Raw genomic sequence first — 17,999 nt, forward strand, 5'->3', positions numbered from 1 at the left:
AGGTTATGAGTTTCTCCTAGTGAAGGTTTTGGTTATATGTTTGTCTTTTTCTTATCATATATAAGATTCCATTGTATCTTTCTTTACACAGTTTATTCAAATGTTACCGAATGCGTAAAACTTTTTGTTTTGGATAAATGCATATTTTTAGTAGTATGAATGTTGAAACTTATATCAAAGAATTGTTTATTTAAATATACAATTCCTTGCTTATCTATACACTACCAGAGACATATAATACCTTGCTACTATAATGATAAGTAATATTTTTTTTTAAAGTGTCTTTAAATATCAGCTGTATTTGTACGAGGCTAGGAAACAAGGTGTATGCGAGCTTTTAGCGAGCTAATACACTTGTTTCGAGCCGAGTACAAATACAGCTGATATTTAAAGACATTAAACAGTTATTGCATTTATCCTGCAATTAATTCTGTGTATTGTTTGTGTTTTGAAAGACACAAAATCTAACATATTTAGCATTTATTTTCGATTTGTAATCCCCTGAGGCCCGCGTAGTAATACCAAAATCACACATTACGCTGAAGACGGGCTCGCAAAAAAGAATCTCGAATGGTCAACAATAATACATCGCTCAAGGTTGATAATTATCTATTTTAACATAACAATTTATTTCAACAGTTTAAAACAAATAACAAAACATTGTCAAAATTGAAACAGAAGTGTACGAGTTGTCCTTCGCTTCAGACTTGACATTCACTTAACAAACCAAATCAAAATCAAAATCAAATAATTTTATTGGTGTAAATTCCTATACAGAAATGATACCAGCCGACATTTACAAAATACAAATACAAAAATAAACAAACAAACAGACAAAAAAAAACAAAAACATATTTTCTCAATGATAAGAGATACATATTTTATATTTACATTGCGTGGAGTTGTTATTGATACAAAATTATGAATTCAAGCCATTAACAATTAGCTTTAATACTATAAAAGTTCTTTATGTTTGCTTTAAATGAATGTTCAAATCATACATATCGCTTATTCCAGCTACACTTACAGTACTAATGTCTGTATGATGATTATCATTACTTTTCAAAATGAAACTAAACTTATCTTGTTCACACATATTAGCTGGAACTATATCACTTAAACTACAAAAGAGTACATTTCTATTAATTTCTAGCGCTTTACATTGAATGAGGAAATGGAACTCATCTTCAATTCCATCCTTACAAATTGGACAAATTCTCTGTTCTAAAGGTGTTCTACTATACAGATACTCAAGTTTCAAGTTTTTATTAAATCAGGAAAATTAATACAAGTATAATGATGTCTTCCCCCACATTAACATGATATTACATCACATAAATATTATGTATGACAAAATATCAAATCAAGGTTAAATGAATAAAATTACAAAGATTCAAAGCATAATTGTATGTAATGGCATATATTTTTTTGTATCATCAATATTTTGTGGGTTAAGTAAACTAATAATGGTTTCCATAACTTTTTCAGGGCACAGATCCTGTGAATTAAAATTTAGTTTATTAAATAGTTGTTTTCTATAATTTTCAAATTTTTTGCAATAAGTAAGGAAATGTTTTTCATCCTCTATTTGATTGTAGTTCGAGCATATTCTGTTTTCTCTCTTTATTTTTGGTCTGAAATATCTACCCTTTTTAATCAAAAGAGGGTGGGAACTAATTCTTAATTTTGTAAGATTTCTTGTTATATTAGAAATTTATTATGAATTTTTCAAAAGGTAATTTTAATATCAACATTTGAGTCTTTTATATTGTAGTCACTAATCCATATTTCAGATCCATAAGTACTTATGGGTTTTATAAGAGTATCAAAACGTTTTAATTTTAGTTTATGATCTATAGTATTGAATCCAAATGTCTTAGAATGCAGAATACTTAACATGCATGCTGAAATTGACATGGTTGGATTTGTAACACAATCATACAAATTCAAGTTTTGAAATCGACAATTGTCAACGTCATTGGAATGCAACTGGAATACTCATTCTGAGGTCACACAGGTTCAAACAATACTCAGTCCAGCAGTGGGTTGAACTTTATAGCGATATCTGTATAGATATCTGTATAGTATACAGATACAGCATATCGATATCTGTAGGGCTGTATCTGTATAGTAGAACACCCAATTGCAGGATAATATACAGATTATATACTACAGTACGATATATCAACTACATGTATAATAATTGACCTTAATATATATATATATATATATACAACTCGTCTAAACATCAACCCAACAATGTTAGATCTGTAAATTTGCTTTCGCAAATTTTTGGTTCTTCCCTCGCCGGGATTCGAACCCATGCTACTGTATATATATATATATACATTTTCCAGTGTAGTTATTAAGTCAAAATATACTCATATTCCCATTTATCTCTTTGACTTTTTCCAGAGAGAATCCAAGCATTGAGTTATATAGATCTATTATAATAAATATTAACATAAATGTTAGATACGCCACTTTTACACATATATGGTAATTATATGATGTATCATCTTTTGTCCCTCTGGTATAATCATATGCATATACCTATAGGGGAAGTGAATAATGGCGTTGCCCTTCTCCTCTTACCACATGTATCTGTTATTTTAAAATTATATCAAACATAGAAAACACCAGTGGCGACTATCAGAAATCATTAACATGCATGGTCAGCTAGACAGGACATGTTGGATGCATACATACCAGACCACTGTCCAATTGTGATGTGCATCAACATCTTATTAATTGTACATAAATAATGTTATTACCTAAAATGATTATACAAGGATACCCCTCAAATATATAAGTTTTTAATCAATTTCCATTTACTCTTAAATTTCTCTTTTATTTTTGGTGATCTGTAAAAGGGGTATATATATTTTCTTTTGGTTGAATATTTTTAATCATATCAATCAATGTATTACATCTATGCTTTTAGCTACAGTTTGCAATAATGCATTTGTAGCAAGAATTCTATATATACTTTAAACTAGAGCACACTAAATTTGTTGTGTTCAGTACAAGAAATGGAATTTAAATTTACTATATAGATATATAGTTTACTATATGAGTGTTTAAAAGTTCTTAAGTCAGTTTTTCTCTTGTTTTGTAAGAACCTGACAATATTTTCCAATAACTGATTTTTTTTAATTGTTTTTAATAAAATGCACATTAATATTTGTCAAGCTTTCGGTATTATATAAAGTATCTTCTTATAATAAAAAGAATTCTTCAATTTGAGAACATGTTTAATCAATGTACTTAGTTGCCATGATATTCTTTTACGGGTATACATTTAATTTTAATTAGCAGAATGAAATTGTTAGAGGGTAGTGTACTTCTTTGTAGGAAACTTAATAGCATATATTTTGGAGAAAGCGTTCCGGCTTAAACTAAAGTATTTGTATAGTTGACTGTGACAGCTTCAAGTTCAGAACCTTTTTAACTGTACAAAAACAAGTTTTTCATGGTGAAGTTTCTATATGATTATGAATCTGCAATGAAAGGCAGCTTTGGATTTGTTTTTTAAATAAGAGAACACTTTTATTGGACATAAAGAATTTGATTCTCTATGATAATTATTTTAATTTGGAGAACGTAAGAAAAAAGTAAAATCACAAAAAACTAAACTCCGAGGAAAATGCAAAACTGAAAGACCCTAATCAAATGGCAAAATCAAAAGCTAAAACACTTTTAAAAAACAAAACAACTGTCAAATTCCTGACAGGAAAACACACGTCAATGCAGTAGCAGATGCCTTACCATAACTATTTCTAGTTAGTGTACTGATAGATATATATATCGTGTAATCTATGCGAGACACATGATTACGAGTGCTTTATAATGTACAACATACACATGTGGAATATTGTATAAGAGATCAAGAATGACGTAGTTTCAGTCAACATGTGATCGATAATACCATCGCTACCAAAGAGAGATAACTCAATTTCATCTCAATGTCACGTTTACAATTTATTCCTTCCCTTCGTCCCCACACACAGTTTCAAAACGATAGATAAGATAGCTCTTCTTATATTGAGTTGTTAAATTAAATTTGGAAACCATACTGCAGTCTGATAGACGATTATTTCAAAACCCAAATCGTTTGGTCCAGGGTTTTTTTTATGGATTTTGCCTATTATTCTCTATTCTGTAAATCTCATTCAGACCCTCCGGCATATTCTTTCCTTTTTATCCTGTATTGATAAAATTTCTCAATTTGCATTAAAGAATTTTGTTACTGAGGGTACGGAAGATTTATAAAAAGTTAATCGCTATTGCATATATGTTGATAGAAAAAATCTGAACTTATTTGAGAGGACCAGATCGTAACACTTTGCTAGGGAAATAAGAAAACAAGAACTATCTTTAAAAAAGATATCCGACGTATTTAAATTTGAGTATATGTTTAAAACTACCATTTTGATAACTTTCAGAAGCACAATGACTTACTGATGCAGGACCTCTTTAATAAAATCTCCATCTGAATGTAACTAGTAACAAGAAATTCTTTACTAAGTCTGGTTATATTAAGGCAATAATATATAAGAATATTGTGATGACACCTAAAAAAATTATTTGTCAAAAAATCCAGTTGCAAATGACAAGAAACAAATATATACATTTACTACTGTTAACATTAAACTTAATTCGTGGTTAACAAAGCTAGAAACTATTGGTAGTATAAGTAGTATCTCTCTGTTTACATTCACCAAAACCCCGCGGAAATCTCACATGCGTAGGTGCGTTCTAAAAGTCATGTACGTTCGTACAACAAACATGACAAAGTTTACATTAAAAATTATATAATTTTCCCGAAAAAACAGCTGTCACGGATGCAAAGAGCTATTGGAGAAACAATTATATTAATAAAAATATAAATCTTTGTAACATCTAGTTCAAATATTTATAGTTTTTCAATTGCTTTCCATCACGATATAATTTTCGAGACGTTTTTTCAAACACAACCAAATACCCACCAAGACAGCTTTTTGTCCAATCACAGAAAGGATTTTCGAGCATGCGTATTCGGTTGCCATAGTTAAGCGCCCTAAAGTTCAAAGTGCACAAACCGAAACTATACCGACTAAGTCGGAAAAAACACCTTTATTTAAAATCTAAGCCTCTATCCATAAGCTAAGTTTCCGAGCCTGCCTGTTCTTTCATTTCCATAGAACAAATGCATATAAAATATGGTCTGCGAGAATAAAACGATTTTGAAATTATGTCTGTTCAGATTATATATAAAATCAAATATTTTGTTTTTTTACTATGAATATATAGGATCCTTAATAAAAGATTTTTACAGTTTTTTCTAAGAAAAGTTCGCCTCGGTTTTAATAAATTAATGCACAATGTATGCTTTGCACATCCACCGTGTATTGGTTTTGATTCCTCAATAATACTGATCAAATCTGGTCTTGTTTCTGTTGACTATGGCATTATATCTGTCTTTCTACAATTTATGGTTATTCTTGTCCCATTGGGTATCTCTCTCCATCCATTTTTCTTACATTGCACAATTATAAATCTAAACTTAAAGAAGATTACAATTCTTAAATCTTTATTACAAAACATGTCGTTCTGGGGCCGGTTGTTCAACGCAGTCGTTGAAATATGGTAAACATGCAACGGAAATATCCATGCAACGGAAAAATTCAACACCTACGAGCAACTTTGAGCATAAAAGGTGCAGGGGTGAACTGCAGTCCGAGAATTCGTTTAATTTTCGGGGGATCCTCTCCACATGCTGGCAAAAATTTAAATCTCTGTACCAATGCTGTTAGATATAGGAATAGTTCCATTCGTGCAAGAGATTCTCCCATACAGGCTCGTCTTCCTGTTGACATATTAAAAGAACATTAAAAGCTTTGAAACTATTTGTTTTTGCCGCTTTGTTATCCTAACAGTGCTTCAGCATTGTATATATGATTTACTTTTATAAATAGATTTTGTTTGGTGAACTTGTTCTATAAAATTTACCCTCATTTTCCAATGGTAGTCCAATTTCTCACCTTTCATCCCAGTGGACCTCTTTAACAGGACCTATACTTATTGTATATGTATTGTTATTTATTTTCGACCAGAACATGCGTGAACTATTTGCCACTGTACATTAAGCAATCACCCAACAATCAATCCTTATGTTAAACGTTTTGTTGCAGAAGTTTTACAAACAACAACTCCCTTAACTGACAAGAAATAGAAAGTGTATTAAAATTTCAATAAGTATAATATTTACTGAACACGTGCGACATATCGTCTTGGACGCACATACTTACCAACAGAAAAAGCAATATTCTTTTCAGTTCCACTTAGCATTCCATCATTATCCAAAAATCTTTCTGGGTTAAATTTTTCAGGATTCGTAAATACCTGTTCATCCATTAATACAGAATCAAGATTTGGAACAATCACTGAACCTTTCGGAATTCTAAAACCTTTGAATAAAATTTCATTGGAAGCACCACGAAGAACTGACAAAGGGGCTGTATTACTGATTCGTAGAGTTTCGTCAACAACTGCTTGGCAATATTGTAATTTTGATCTGTCATTTAAAGAAAGCAGACGATTAGAACTCGTCACACTGTCTATTTCTCTCCACATTTTCTCCTGGATATCAGGGTAATGTATCATGTACAATATAAACCATTTAATACACGCTGCAGTTGTTTGTGTCCCTGCTATGAATAAATCTCGGATTATCTTTCGTACTTCACTCTCTGAAATATAATAAACATACTGGCAACTCATGAAGAAAATACTTGTTTATAACACAAAGCAAAATTAGAAATGAAATGAATCAACATGTACCAGCAGCATGGTTGATGCAACTTTCAAATATTTGACTTTTAGCGTTCTTAATGAAGGTAAATCAAGAAAAGCGCGTAGGACGCACGAAATTTAAGCATGTTGTTTTCCCTTTTTTTCAATAATTTATTCATCCGCGAAAATTGAAAAATTAAATTTACAAAATAACAAAACAACATAGAAATATTATGCAAATACGCGCACAAATATTAATACAGCAAACATTAAATATCGTACAAATACGCGCATGTATTTTCTTACCAGTTATTAAAGTTCCATTTCCTGTTTCCATTTCTCTGAGACAGGCATCAATAAAGTCTGTTATATTGTTACCATCAAAACAGCTCTTATGTTCATCAATTCTTGCTTGTATAAAATCCTCTATTTCTTTTTGATTGGACAAAACTTTCTTAGCAGAGAAGATATCCCCTGGCACGTGTCGCAAGTTCGGAATAAAGTTTAGTGTTGTTGTGAGAGTAGAATTGCTAATGTAATCATCTAATATTTTCATTAATTTTACAAACTTATGGTCGTCATACTCATATCTTTTTCCAAAGACTATTGAACAGATTATATTAGAAATGCTTACATTCACCTTTTCGTCCAAACTAAAACTGGCTCCGTTCGTTTCGTCAATAAAATCTAGAAAAATTATAACCTCCTCTTGAATGTTTTCTTCGAGCGACTTTTTTCCGAACCCAAATTCCCGCAATGCTCGAAGTGTAAATCGTTTTAGTTCTTTCAATCTCTCACCATCTGATCCAATTATACCTGAAAAATAAGGGCGCTAAAAATGAAGACAATCTCTTTTCTTTTATCAATTTATAAGCGATTTAGCTAAATTAAAATTAAGAAATAAACAGTGGCGTAGAAGTTGAACTTGAAATGATTCAGTATGTTAGACACATTTGATGCCCAGCCATAGTTATTACACAAAATATACCTCAGGACTTTCTTTTAAATTCGGAAGCTATTTGTGACTTAAACAAACTTATTTTAGACCTTGAAAACTCAAATAAGTCACAAGTCGACTTAGACCAGATGTATTGTGAATTTGTTAAAGTGGTAAAATCAGAGATGTCAAGTAAACTTTCATTTAAAACATATATAACGGATGGATTTAATAACAAACGCCGTAGATGCAAAAAACCATGGTGGAATGAAGAACTAACTGTTTTATGGAATGGTGTTTGTAGTGCAGAAAAAATATGGATTAAAGCAACCTGTAATAAAAGTACGTTACGTCATAATTATGTCCAAAAGAGGAAACATTTCGATAAAGCGTGTCAACGTTCCAAACGCCAATACTGGTATATGCAAGTATGCAAGATGAATTAAAGAATTTAGAAGATAACCCAAAAGAATTTTGGAGGAAAATCGGGAAAATTGAAGTAGGAAACAACAGGCAAAGTATTCCAATGGAAGTGAAAATGGAAGATAATTCAATATGTACCGATCCGAAAATTGTTTTAGATAAATGGAAATGTGATTTTTCAAATATGTTGAATTTTGGAAATTTATATGAAACTACCGAAAAAGATGTTAACAGTTGCATAATAACCGATGATATTCTTGATAGTGAAATAACCAATGAAGAAGTTGTCAATATTTTAAAATTGTCAAAAGCGGGAAAATCTCCTGGTTGTGATGGAATTCCGATGGAGATGTATAAAAATTAGACAGCTATAAACGCCCTCACTCAAGTGTTCAACATTTGTTATAATACAGGAATGATACCGGAACTATGGAGTAGAGGAATAATCACCCCGATACCGAAGAGTTCGACTTCCGACCCTCGGGACCCGATGTCTTACAGAGGAATAACATTGGCGCCAACTTCATATAAACTGTATTGCGGAGTACTGAATTCAAGATTAACTGTAAAGCTTGATGATCTAAATTTTATACATGATGAACAAAATGGTTTTAGATCTAATCGTAATACTATTGATCATTTGTCAACAATTACAACTATTATTGAAACAAGAAAAATGTGTAAAATGTCAACTTTTGCAGCTTTTATTGATTTCAAAAAAGCATATGATACTGTAAACAGATTTTTATTATTTTGTAAACTTGAGTCAATAGGAATTAGTAGTAAAATGTTGAATGCTTTAAAATCTTTATATCATAAAGTACAGTCATGTGTTAAAGTTAATGGGAATTTAACCCAATGGTTTGATGTTCAATGTGGTTTAAAACAAGGGTGTGTGTTATCGCCCATTTTATTCATTATTTTTATTAATAATTTTGTAAATGAGGTTAAAAGTTTAAATGTTGGTATTCCTATAGAGGAAGAGAAAATATGTATTTTGCTCTATGCTGATGATATTGTTTTACTGGCTGAAAATGAATCAGGCTTACAGATGCTCTTAAATGTTTTACATATGTGGTGTCATACAAATGATATTAGTGTTAATTTGAGTAAATCTAAGATTATTCATTTTAGACCACCTTCTTTTCCAAGGTCTATTTATACATTTATGCTGGGTAATGATATCATTGAAATTGTAATACAATATACTTACCTTGGTTTACATCTTACAGAATTTTTAAATTATGATTTAATGGCAAAAGCTATTGCCAAGTCACAAGTAGAGCTCTTGGGTTATTGATCGCAAAATGTAAATCAAATGGTGGTTTTTGTTACTCTACTTATACAAAGCTTTTTGACACACTTGTATGGTCAGTCATCGATTATGGTGCTTCAATATGGGGAACAAGAGAATTCTCTTGCATAAATGCTGTTAAAAACAGAGCGATGAGATTTTTTATGGGTGTAGGAAAGTATACACCAAACTTATCTCTGTATGGTGATATGGGCTGGATTCCATGCAATGTAAAGCAATGGACAGCTGTTTTTAGATTATGGTCCAGATTTTGTAAAATGGACAATGATAGATTGAACAAAAGAGTATTTATATGGTCATATAAGTATGGAAATAAGCCAATTAAAAACTGGTGCTGCAGAGTGATGACTAAGTTTAAAGAGTATAATTTGAACCCTATTGTAATTGTGATATATTGTTAACTAAAAATGTAATTAAGGATATAGAATGCTTAGCTATTGATTTATATAAAACTGAATGGCATAATAAGTTGCTTTCGAATGAATATGCCAATCTTCGTACTTATAAATTATTTAAAACCGAATTTAAGGTAGAAAATTACATTTGTAAAACTATTGCAGGGAAATATAGAAGTGCTTTTGCAAAATTTCGTTGTGGTGTTGCGCCCCTAAAAATTGAAACGGGCCGGTATCAGAACTTACTTATTAATGAACGAATATGTTTTAGTTGTAATGAAACCATAGAAGATGAGAAACATGTAATTTTGAAATGTCCACTATATGCAGATTTTCGTGCTGTGTTGTTTAGTCATGCTAATTCTTTTTGTCATGATTTTAATAGTATGTCAGATGATGATAAATTTGTATTTTTATTTAGTGATGAAAATGTTTATTTTTACACTGCCAAAATCTCACTATGATATTTTACTGAAAAGAAAATGTTTATTATATTTTTAACATTTGTTTACTTTTAAACTGTTTTATGTTATTCTTAACATTTGTATAATTTTAATTTGTTTTATGTTTTATGTATGTATATATATATGTAAATGTATATACCATTTTTTATAGTCTCTCATAACTCTTTTTAGAGTGGCTCTTGTTTTATATTGTAATATGTAAATTGTAATATTATGTAAATGTTTTAGAAGAGGTGAGACTCAAATAAAATATTGTCTTGTCTTGTCTTGTCTATTATTTATTCTATGATGTAAAAATCATAGTTGTTGCTGGGTTTGTTTTTTTGTTTTTTTGTTGGTTTTTTTTAATATACCTAAAATTTTTGTAAAATAATAAGCAGGAGCCTATTAAAAAAAATGTGAAAGTATATGATACAAACATGTATAAATGTAGGACTGATACAAGTGTTATTAACTCTAAAGGAATTATATGAATACATGTCTTTAAATTTCAGACCCAAATTAATTCTCTGACGTAAGTGTTTTGACACTGATGATCTGTCACTTTCTATAAGCATGTTCAAGAGATTTGAAAAATTGTCAACCATACACAAATAAGTTATTTCATTTTGGAAAAAATACGCCCTCAAAGAAAAAGTATTGTAAACATGTGACAATTAAAATATGACTTTTTAAAAAACACTAGAACTGTTAAAATCTAACAGTTTGTGTAATTTTGACTTTAATTTGCTGACAAATTTTTGAACTAATAATCGGAAGTTTAAAACTGTATAAGACCAGTTATAGTTTTCTTTATTAGCCAGTTTTCCGTGTTGGGCGTATTGAAAAGACAATTCATGATGTATCATAAGTCATTGTTTAATATTATGCCGGCGTCACACATTGGCGTATAGACCGGCGTGCACCAAACGTACAGAGAAAATTGACAACGTCGATATACAATAGTTTCACGCCAGAGAAACGCTAAACAATCGTCCAACGCGCGCTGCATAAGTTTGAAGTACGTCGAAATACAAAGGTATACGCTTGCTGAACACTACAACTCGTTGAAATTTTTATGCAGCATAACAAATTTCATCCAGCTCAATCGTGTGTCTAGCATATACTTGTACGCTACACTCACGTTAAGTGTACGCTACAAGCGCGTTGAACGCGCTACAGATAAGTTTTGGACACGTTTAAGGCACGTTGTATACGCTTCAAGATCGGTCGACTTTAACTCAAACGTATACGGCACAAACACACCATAATAGGACGTCCAAGACACGACCGGGACGCGTCTCAAATACGTTCAAGAACTTTTTTTCCTTCGTGACGTGCATTCCATCTACGTTAGACAAACGACGGTATATGCCAACATACCTTTCTTGAACGACCGATAAACGCTTAAAGCTCGTCGTGCACAGGTTACAGATATTAATAATTGACAGATATTTAGAATAAAGATATATACAGGTTGAATGCATCCAAATTACTAGCGTATATAATTTGTTTAACACACCCGGCGTACGTCGGAGCTATACGCTAATGTGTGACGCCGGTATCAGGCTTCACAATTCGTGAGACTAAGATATCGATTGATAGCAAATCTCGTAGGTTAATTTGAAGAGTAATTAACTCGCCAAAGGCTGGTTTATGATCATAACACACAAATGAACAAAAACCAACAAAACTGATGAATAGACAAATAAATGCATATACAGAAAATACAATGCTAAATACTTTCTGAAATATATAGATCCATACAAATGTAAATTCATTTGATGTTATAAACTATTAAACATTTGCATTGTATTATAATCGCTGTATAAGTATCTATAATGAATACGTATTAAGTAAAGATACATATTTTTGCCCTCGCCTTAGCGGAGGGGGCATCAAGTTTTACCCTTGTCCATCTGTACGTCCGTACGTCCCATAGGTGGTTTCCCAGCGTTCTCTAACTTTAGTTCTGTCACTAAAGTTGGTCGCAACTATATGTTATGAAACTTATACACAATGCTTTCAAAAACATAAATAATAATAATAAAGTATTTTCTAAATTTGAGTTATAATCCTTTGTCCACGATTATAGTTGAATCAACTACAACCAATGCTTTTTAAAATATTCTTTGAAAATTGGAGTTATCTTTCTTTGTCCAGAATGGCAGTTGAATCAATCTTTACTATTCAGTGCTTTTTCAAGCACTTGGATTACCATTCATAGAGTAATGGCTCTTTACAAATGGAAAAATTGATGAATGTAATGTTTATTACCACTGAACTTAGTTTAAGTTCAAATTTTGCCTGTTTCACGTTTACAGTTCTTGAGTTATGTTCCTTTATAACGTTATATGCTAGCGAGAGAATCACCTGTGTCCCTATGGACACATTCCCAATTTATTTTTTTAACGTCTATACAGAAATTTACAAATAATTTATCATCCTACCTCTTCTCTCGTTTATATATCTGTTTACAAACAAATCGGGCCGATCTGAAAATACAGCATCTCTCTTAACAAACGCCTCTTTCAAATTGTCTAGTCCACAAATAACAATAACCCATTTAGATCCGAGCGACAAACTGAAAATATCTCCAAATTCTTTTCTCCAATCCCGAAATGCACCCACTAGCGTCTTCTGTCCAACAGTACGCATGTTTCCAATGAAAGGATAAAATGTGGGACCAGGAGGAAGATCGCACGGTCTTCTCCAGCGGAGTACAGTGTAACATAAAGATACATTAAGAATTAATAACAGAGATACATATGTTGGTTGTATACACTCAAGAAATACGAAAAATACATTCATCTTACTCACACAAGATCAATTAAATAAATATGATCAAATTGATTCGAAATATACTAGTATAGTTCGTGTAGTGCGCTATGTTTACGGAAAGTGCAGTGAACACGATTGTATAAATAACATATTTTTTCTGTTTCCTGTGTCCTTGATACTCACATTCATTCGAATATACGCATTTTAAATGTACTTCATATACATGTACTTCATATACATAAACATCGTTTTTGTTCATAAAAAGTATTTTGTTTAGTTGGCTTTTATTTCGCTCTTCACGGTAATTCGCTCATGTGGATTCAATGTGCACGTGTTTTGCATTTAAAGATCATTGGTGCATCACATACAAGTCTATTTTTAAATTTATGTTTTAACATCCTGTTTGTAAAAACAAAACAAATGTGGACAGCGATGACTTGGCGTGTTGTCTCATGAGCGAATTCTTAAAATGACGTGTGCAACGTTTGATGCTACAGAGTGACTGCGAGCGCAAACACCATCAACAAATATAAAATTACGTTGCGTTGTTAGTTGGAGAATATAGAAAATAGGGTTGAAATAAATATCTTTAAAATTTGAATTTAATACAAGAAAAAAATATCAATACGTCAGAATATGAGCGATTTTTAATGATACTGACTTAATTTATAATCTTTCTTGTTGTGAGTTGCATTCAATTTACACAATGAGAGCATTTTGCAATAGAATTCATAAGTATAAACTTTGCATTTAATATACGATTTTATCATGCATAGACTCTTAAACGGTAAAATTAAGATTCAAAGGATTTAAGTTTGAATAAAAGCTGATCAAATCCAATATTTATATTCCGTGGTAAATTGTCCATACATGCTCAAAAACAAATTAACATGTTTAACCCCGCCATATTATTTATGTATGTGCCTGTCCCAAGTAAGGATTCTGTAATTCAGTGGTTGTCGTTTGTTCATGTGTTACATTTTTTGTTTTTCGTTAGTTTTTTTTACATAAATAAGGCCGTAAGTTTTCTCGTTTAAACTGTTTTACATTGTCTTATCGGGGCCCTTTATAGCTGACTATGCGGTATGGGCTTCGCTCATTGTTGAAGGCCGTACGATGACCTATAGTTGTAAATGTCTGTGTCATTTTGGTCTTTTGTGGATAGTTGTCTCATTGGCAATCTTCTTTGTTATATAACATTACAAACAAAAGGTAGATTGTACGAGAAAGGCCGACCAGAATTAAAGAGGAAATTTTGGACTGCAACACGAAATTATGGAAGTGTTGGTATAGGGGCAGACATCTGGTAACTAGCAACCTTCAGAAAAACAATGAGTTGTTGCAAGGGTTTTTCTTCAAGAAAAGAGTGTTGAACTTTTAATTTTCACTAAACATCATATTCCCCGTTTTGACCGCACTTTCGAGACAAATGAATTGAAAAATCCATATACGATATGCAGTTACTAATAAATATTTTATCTCAAAAAGAGGGCAAACGAACCAGGGTTAGAGAGAGCGAATGAACATAGGACGAACAGATTTAAAATAATTATGATTCAATTATATTGCAGAGTTTATGCAGCGCAGACGGTTTTTTTTGCATTTACCTACAAAACAATCAATGAGTCATTTATCATGATAAAATATAACGTCTTTGATACAAAGCATAATTTGGCAATACATGAGTATTAAATATGATGGGAAGAGATTAATGTTTAAATGCAAAGAAGTAACAGATTATTAATTGATTTAAATGTTGTTTGAAAAATTTGCAGCGTAAATTATTTCATTCATATACAACACGTAATCAAACTAATTATTTTAATCAAAGGAAGGGAATAGCATACTTTTTAATCAACGCATTAATTCTGCGATGATCCAAGCAGAGACAAATGTCATGACAAAATTTTGAGCAGACACGAAAGGTCAATAAAACACCAAATTTTGTTTGATGCACACACTGTTGTATAATTTCTCACCAGTTTTGCTCGAAGCCGCCGAATATGGAAAAAGTATAGATCATTTTAAACAAAAAGCAAAAGAATGATATCGAAAATGACGCAAACGTTACTATAGACATTTTTACCTTGAAATGGTGCCTTCCCAAGTACCTGCCTTATTCTATTTTGTTAATTTATATTTCTCAATTCAAAGTATCAAATTGATGTATAATTACCGGATATAAATTTGTTATACTACAAACTCTACAATTTGCATATGACAAAAAAATATCCCATACAGTTATATGAGAAAAAAGTAAAATACAAAAATACTGAACTGCGAGAAAATTCAAAAAGGAAAGTCCCTAATCAAATGGCAAAATCAAATACTGGCGTACAAAGATTTAATCCTGATATAAATGATAAGTTTATTATCGATATAAAATTAAACAATCCAAATGAACATTTTTGAATTCAGCATATAGACAAATCTGCAAGAAACAGAACTTATTGTTTAACCAGATTCAACACATAAAACTATCTCAAATAGTTATCAAAGGATTATAATTTAGTACGCCAGACGCGCGTTTTGTCTACTTAGACTTATCAGTGACGATCAGATCAAATTGTTATAAAGCCAAACAAGTACAAAGAAGAAGAACATTGATGAACCAAAATTCCTAAAAAGTTGTGCCAAATATGGCTAAGGTAATCTATTCCTGGGATAAGAAAATCCTTAGTTTTACGAAAAATAAATAAATTTGGTAACAACAAATTTATAAAAATGACCAGATACTAGTAATTGATATTCATGTCAACACCGAAGTGCTGACTACTGGGCTGGTGATACCCTCGGGCACGAAACGTCCGCCAGCAGTGACATCGATGCAGTGGTGTAAATAGTTATCAAAGGTACCAGGATTATAATTTAGTACGCCACACACAATGAATATCTTAAAATAACAATAAATTAGCACACATACCGCAAATAAATACAACAGATCAACATATGGTAATTGACTGTAGAAACATGTCTGTAATGCTATATGTTATGCCCAGGTTTTTGTATGGTTAAAGCTTTTAATAAACGTTTTGATATCAATCCTTAAGTCATAATTGGAGTGAGACCTTTTGCGTTAACATGATAAACGTTTTTTGATAAATCTAGATATCTTTAATAAAAAATGAAAAAAAAATGAAATTTAATAACAACGATTTCTGTATTAAATGAGAGTATCGAAGCTACGGAGCAACTAATACGCTAAAAATGTAACTTCAAGTTCAGGACAATAATTGTATACCCTCTTCAAAATGGTTGAATCCAGTTATAGTATACCAAACAAACAAATTTGAAACCATTTTATATTTATGAAATGATTTCAAAAAATTCTTTTGAATTGATCAATTTTCTTTTTGGTCCCTCATGCAAATTTTATATGTATATATATCGATGGAGAACTATTGTAGTTACAATTCCACATGATAGGTACCCTCTTAAAAATAAATGACACAACTGACTAAGTTAAACATAATTAATTTAAACAACATTATTATCCAATTTTCTCCACAATCTATAGGTGGTGCATATCTTAAGTGGAATCATTGTGGAAAGTTTTAATAAGACTGTGGCTAAGGGAAATTGCGATAGTGCCATTAACCAAAACTAGATACCCTCTATATTTTTGCTTTATATGACAAAAAATTCTTAGTGCCACTCTCTCGAAAGAAATCTTTCAATTCTGCTCAACAACACTTACGAAGCCAATTTTACTATATCAAATGCGCATTTCAGATAGTTAGTGTCTCTATACACTGTATAACTGTTATGTAATGTCATTTAGCGGTATTACATTGTTATTAAGCGCGGGGTTTGGCTAGCAATAAAAGAACATTAAATCAGGTTCAACCCACAATATTTTTTTCTTAAAACGTCCTGCACCTAGTCAGGAATATGGTAGTTGCTATCAAATAGTTCGTTTCTATATGTATGTTGCATTGGTGGTGGTTTTTGTTGCACTTCAGTGTTTCTGTTGTCCCGTTTTTTTCCTGTTACAGTTGATGTATTTCCCTCGGTTGTCTCTCAATAGATTTATGACATTTGAAAAGTGGTATATTCCTGGTGCCTTTATCTGCAGTGATGTGCGAGGACAAATGATTAAAAAAGTCTTAAATTGAGGTCTTGTAGTTCCAACGGAAACGAGCATTTAAAACTAACATAGAAGGTGCACGACATTCATCATTCTGAAATCACTGTCCAATTATACCGAATATTGACGAAACAGTGTTTAAGTTGAATAAGACTCAAACAAGGTGCCCTCTGTAGCTTTCAAAAAAAAATACTAACTTAGTTCACATAGCATGTCTGATAAAAAAAACACCTTTGATTCTATTATAATTGTAGATGTCGTCTTATATCGGTTTACAATCATTTCAAAATTTGTAAAATGTGGAAGGGGTATAGTTAAGCTAAGCACAACATAAAAAATATTTTACATATGTGGCATGATTACTTGAACTAGTATTGCATGTGGTAATGCAGGTAAAGAAAAACGATAATAAAGAATGAACAAAATTAAACAGTTAAACATATTACTATATCAAACCATTTATCGTTCGTATACGTCGAGAAATATCTACTATATTAAAACATACGAGTACTTTTATACATGAATATCAATAATGTGGTTATGTTTTATAAATTTCCAGTATACAAAACTTTGAACTTTTTGAAAAACTAAGGATTTTCTTATCCCAGGCATAGATTACCTTAGCAGTATTTGGCACAACTTTTTGAATTTTGTGTCTCTATGCTCTTCAACTTAATACTTGTATGGTTTATAAATATTTTGATTTGAGCGTCACTGATGAGTCTTATGTAGACGAAACGCGCGTCTGGCGTACTAAATTATAATCCTGGTACCTTTGATAACTAATTATACATTATTAGAATGTCACTTCGTATTTCTTTCTTAACCAAAACAGAAGCCCTGA

At 31.3% G+C, this 17,999-nt stretch overlaps 1 protein-coding gene across 1 annotated transcript; it reads right to left on the bottom strand.

Annotated features, from left to right (window-relative positions):
• Positions 1-5,209: 5,209 nt before the first annotated feature.
• LOC134708236 (cytochrome P450 2J4-like) lies at positions 5,210-13,282 on the bottom strand. Its single transcript, XM_063568621.1, has 4 exons — positions 12,738-13,282; positions 7,081-7,590; positions 6,291-6,731; positions 5,210-5,848 (listed from the first exon to the last, which is right to left on the bottom strand). Exons 1-4 carry the CDS (start codon positions 13,096-13,098, stop codon positions 5,667-5,669), a joined length of 1,494 nt encoding a protein of 497 aa, XP_063424691.1. The 5' UTR covers positions 13,099-13,282; the 3' UTR covers positions 5,210-5,666.
• Between the last annotated feature and the right edge of the window lie 4,717 nt (positions 13,283-17,999).

This window comes from Mytilus trossulus, chromosome 2 (genome assembly GCF_036588685.1).
Source record: "Mytilus trossulus isolate FHL-02 chromosome 2, PNRI_Mtr1.1.1.hap1, whole genome shotgun sequence".
Taxonomy (NCBI): domain Eukaryota; kingdom Metazoa; phylum Mollusca; class Bivalvia; order Mytilida; family Mytilidae; genus Mytilus; species Mytilus trossulus.

Bases quoted from the DNA above. Each gene is read 5' to 3' on its own strand.
- LOC134708236 (XM_063568621.1), bottom strand. From the start codon at position 13,098: ATGAATGTATTTTTCGTATTTCTTGAGTGTATACAACCAACATATGTA. The intron at 7,591-12,737 runs GTAGGATGATAA...CTTATTTTTCAG, and splicing joins ATATATAAACGAGAGAAGAG to GTATAATTGGATCAGATGGT. The intron at 5,849-6,290 runs GTAAGTATGTGC...ATATGTCAACAG, and splicing joins GAATATTGCTTTTTCTGTTG to GAAGACGAGCCTGTATGGGA.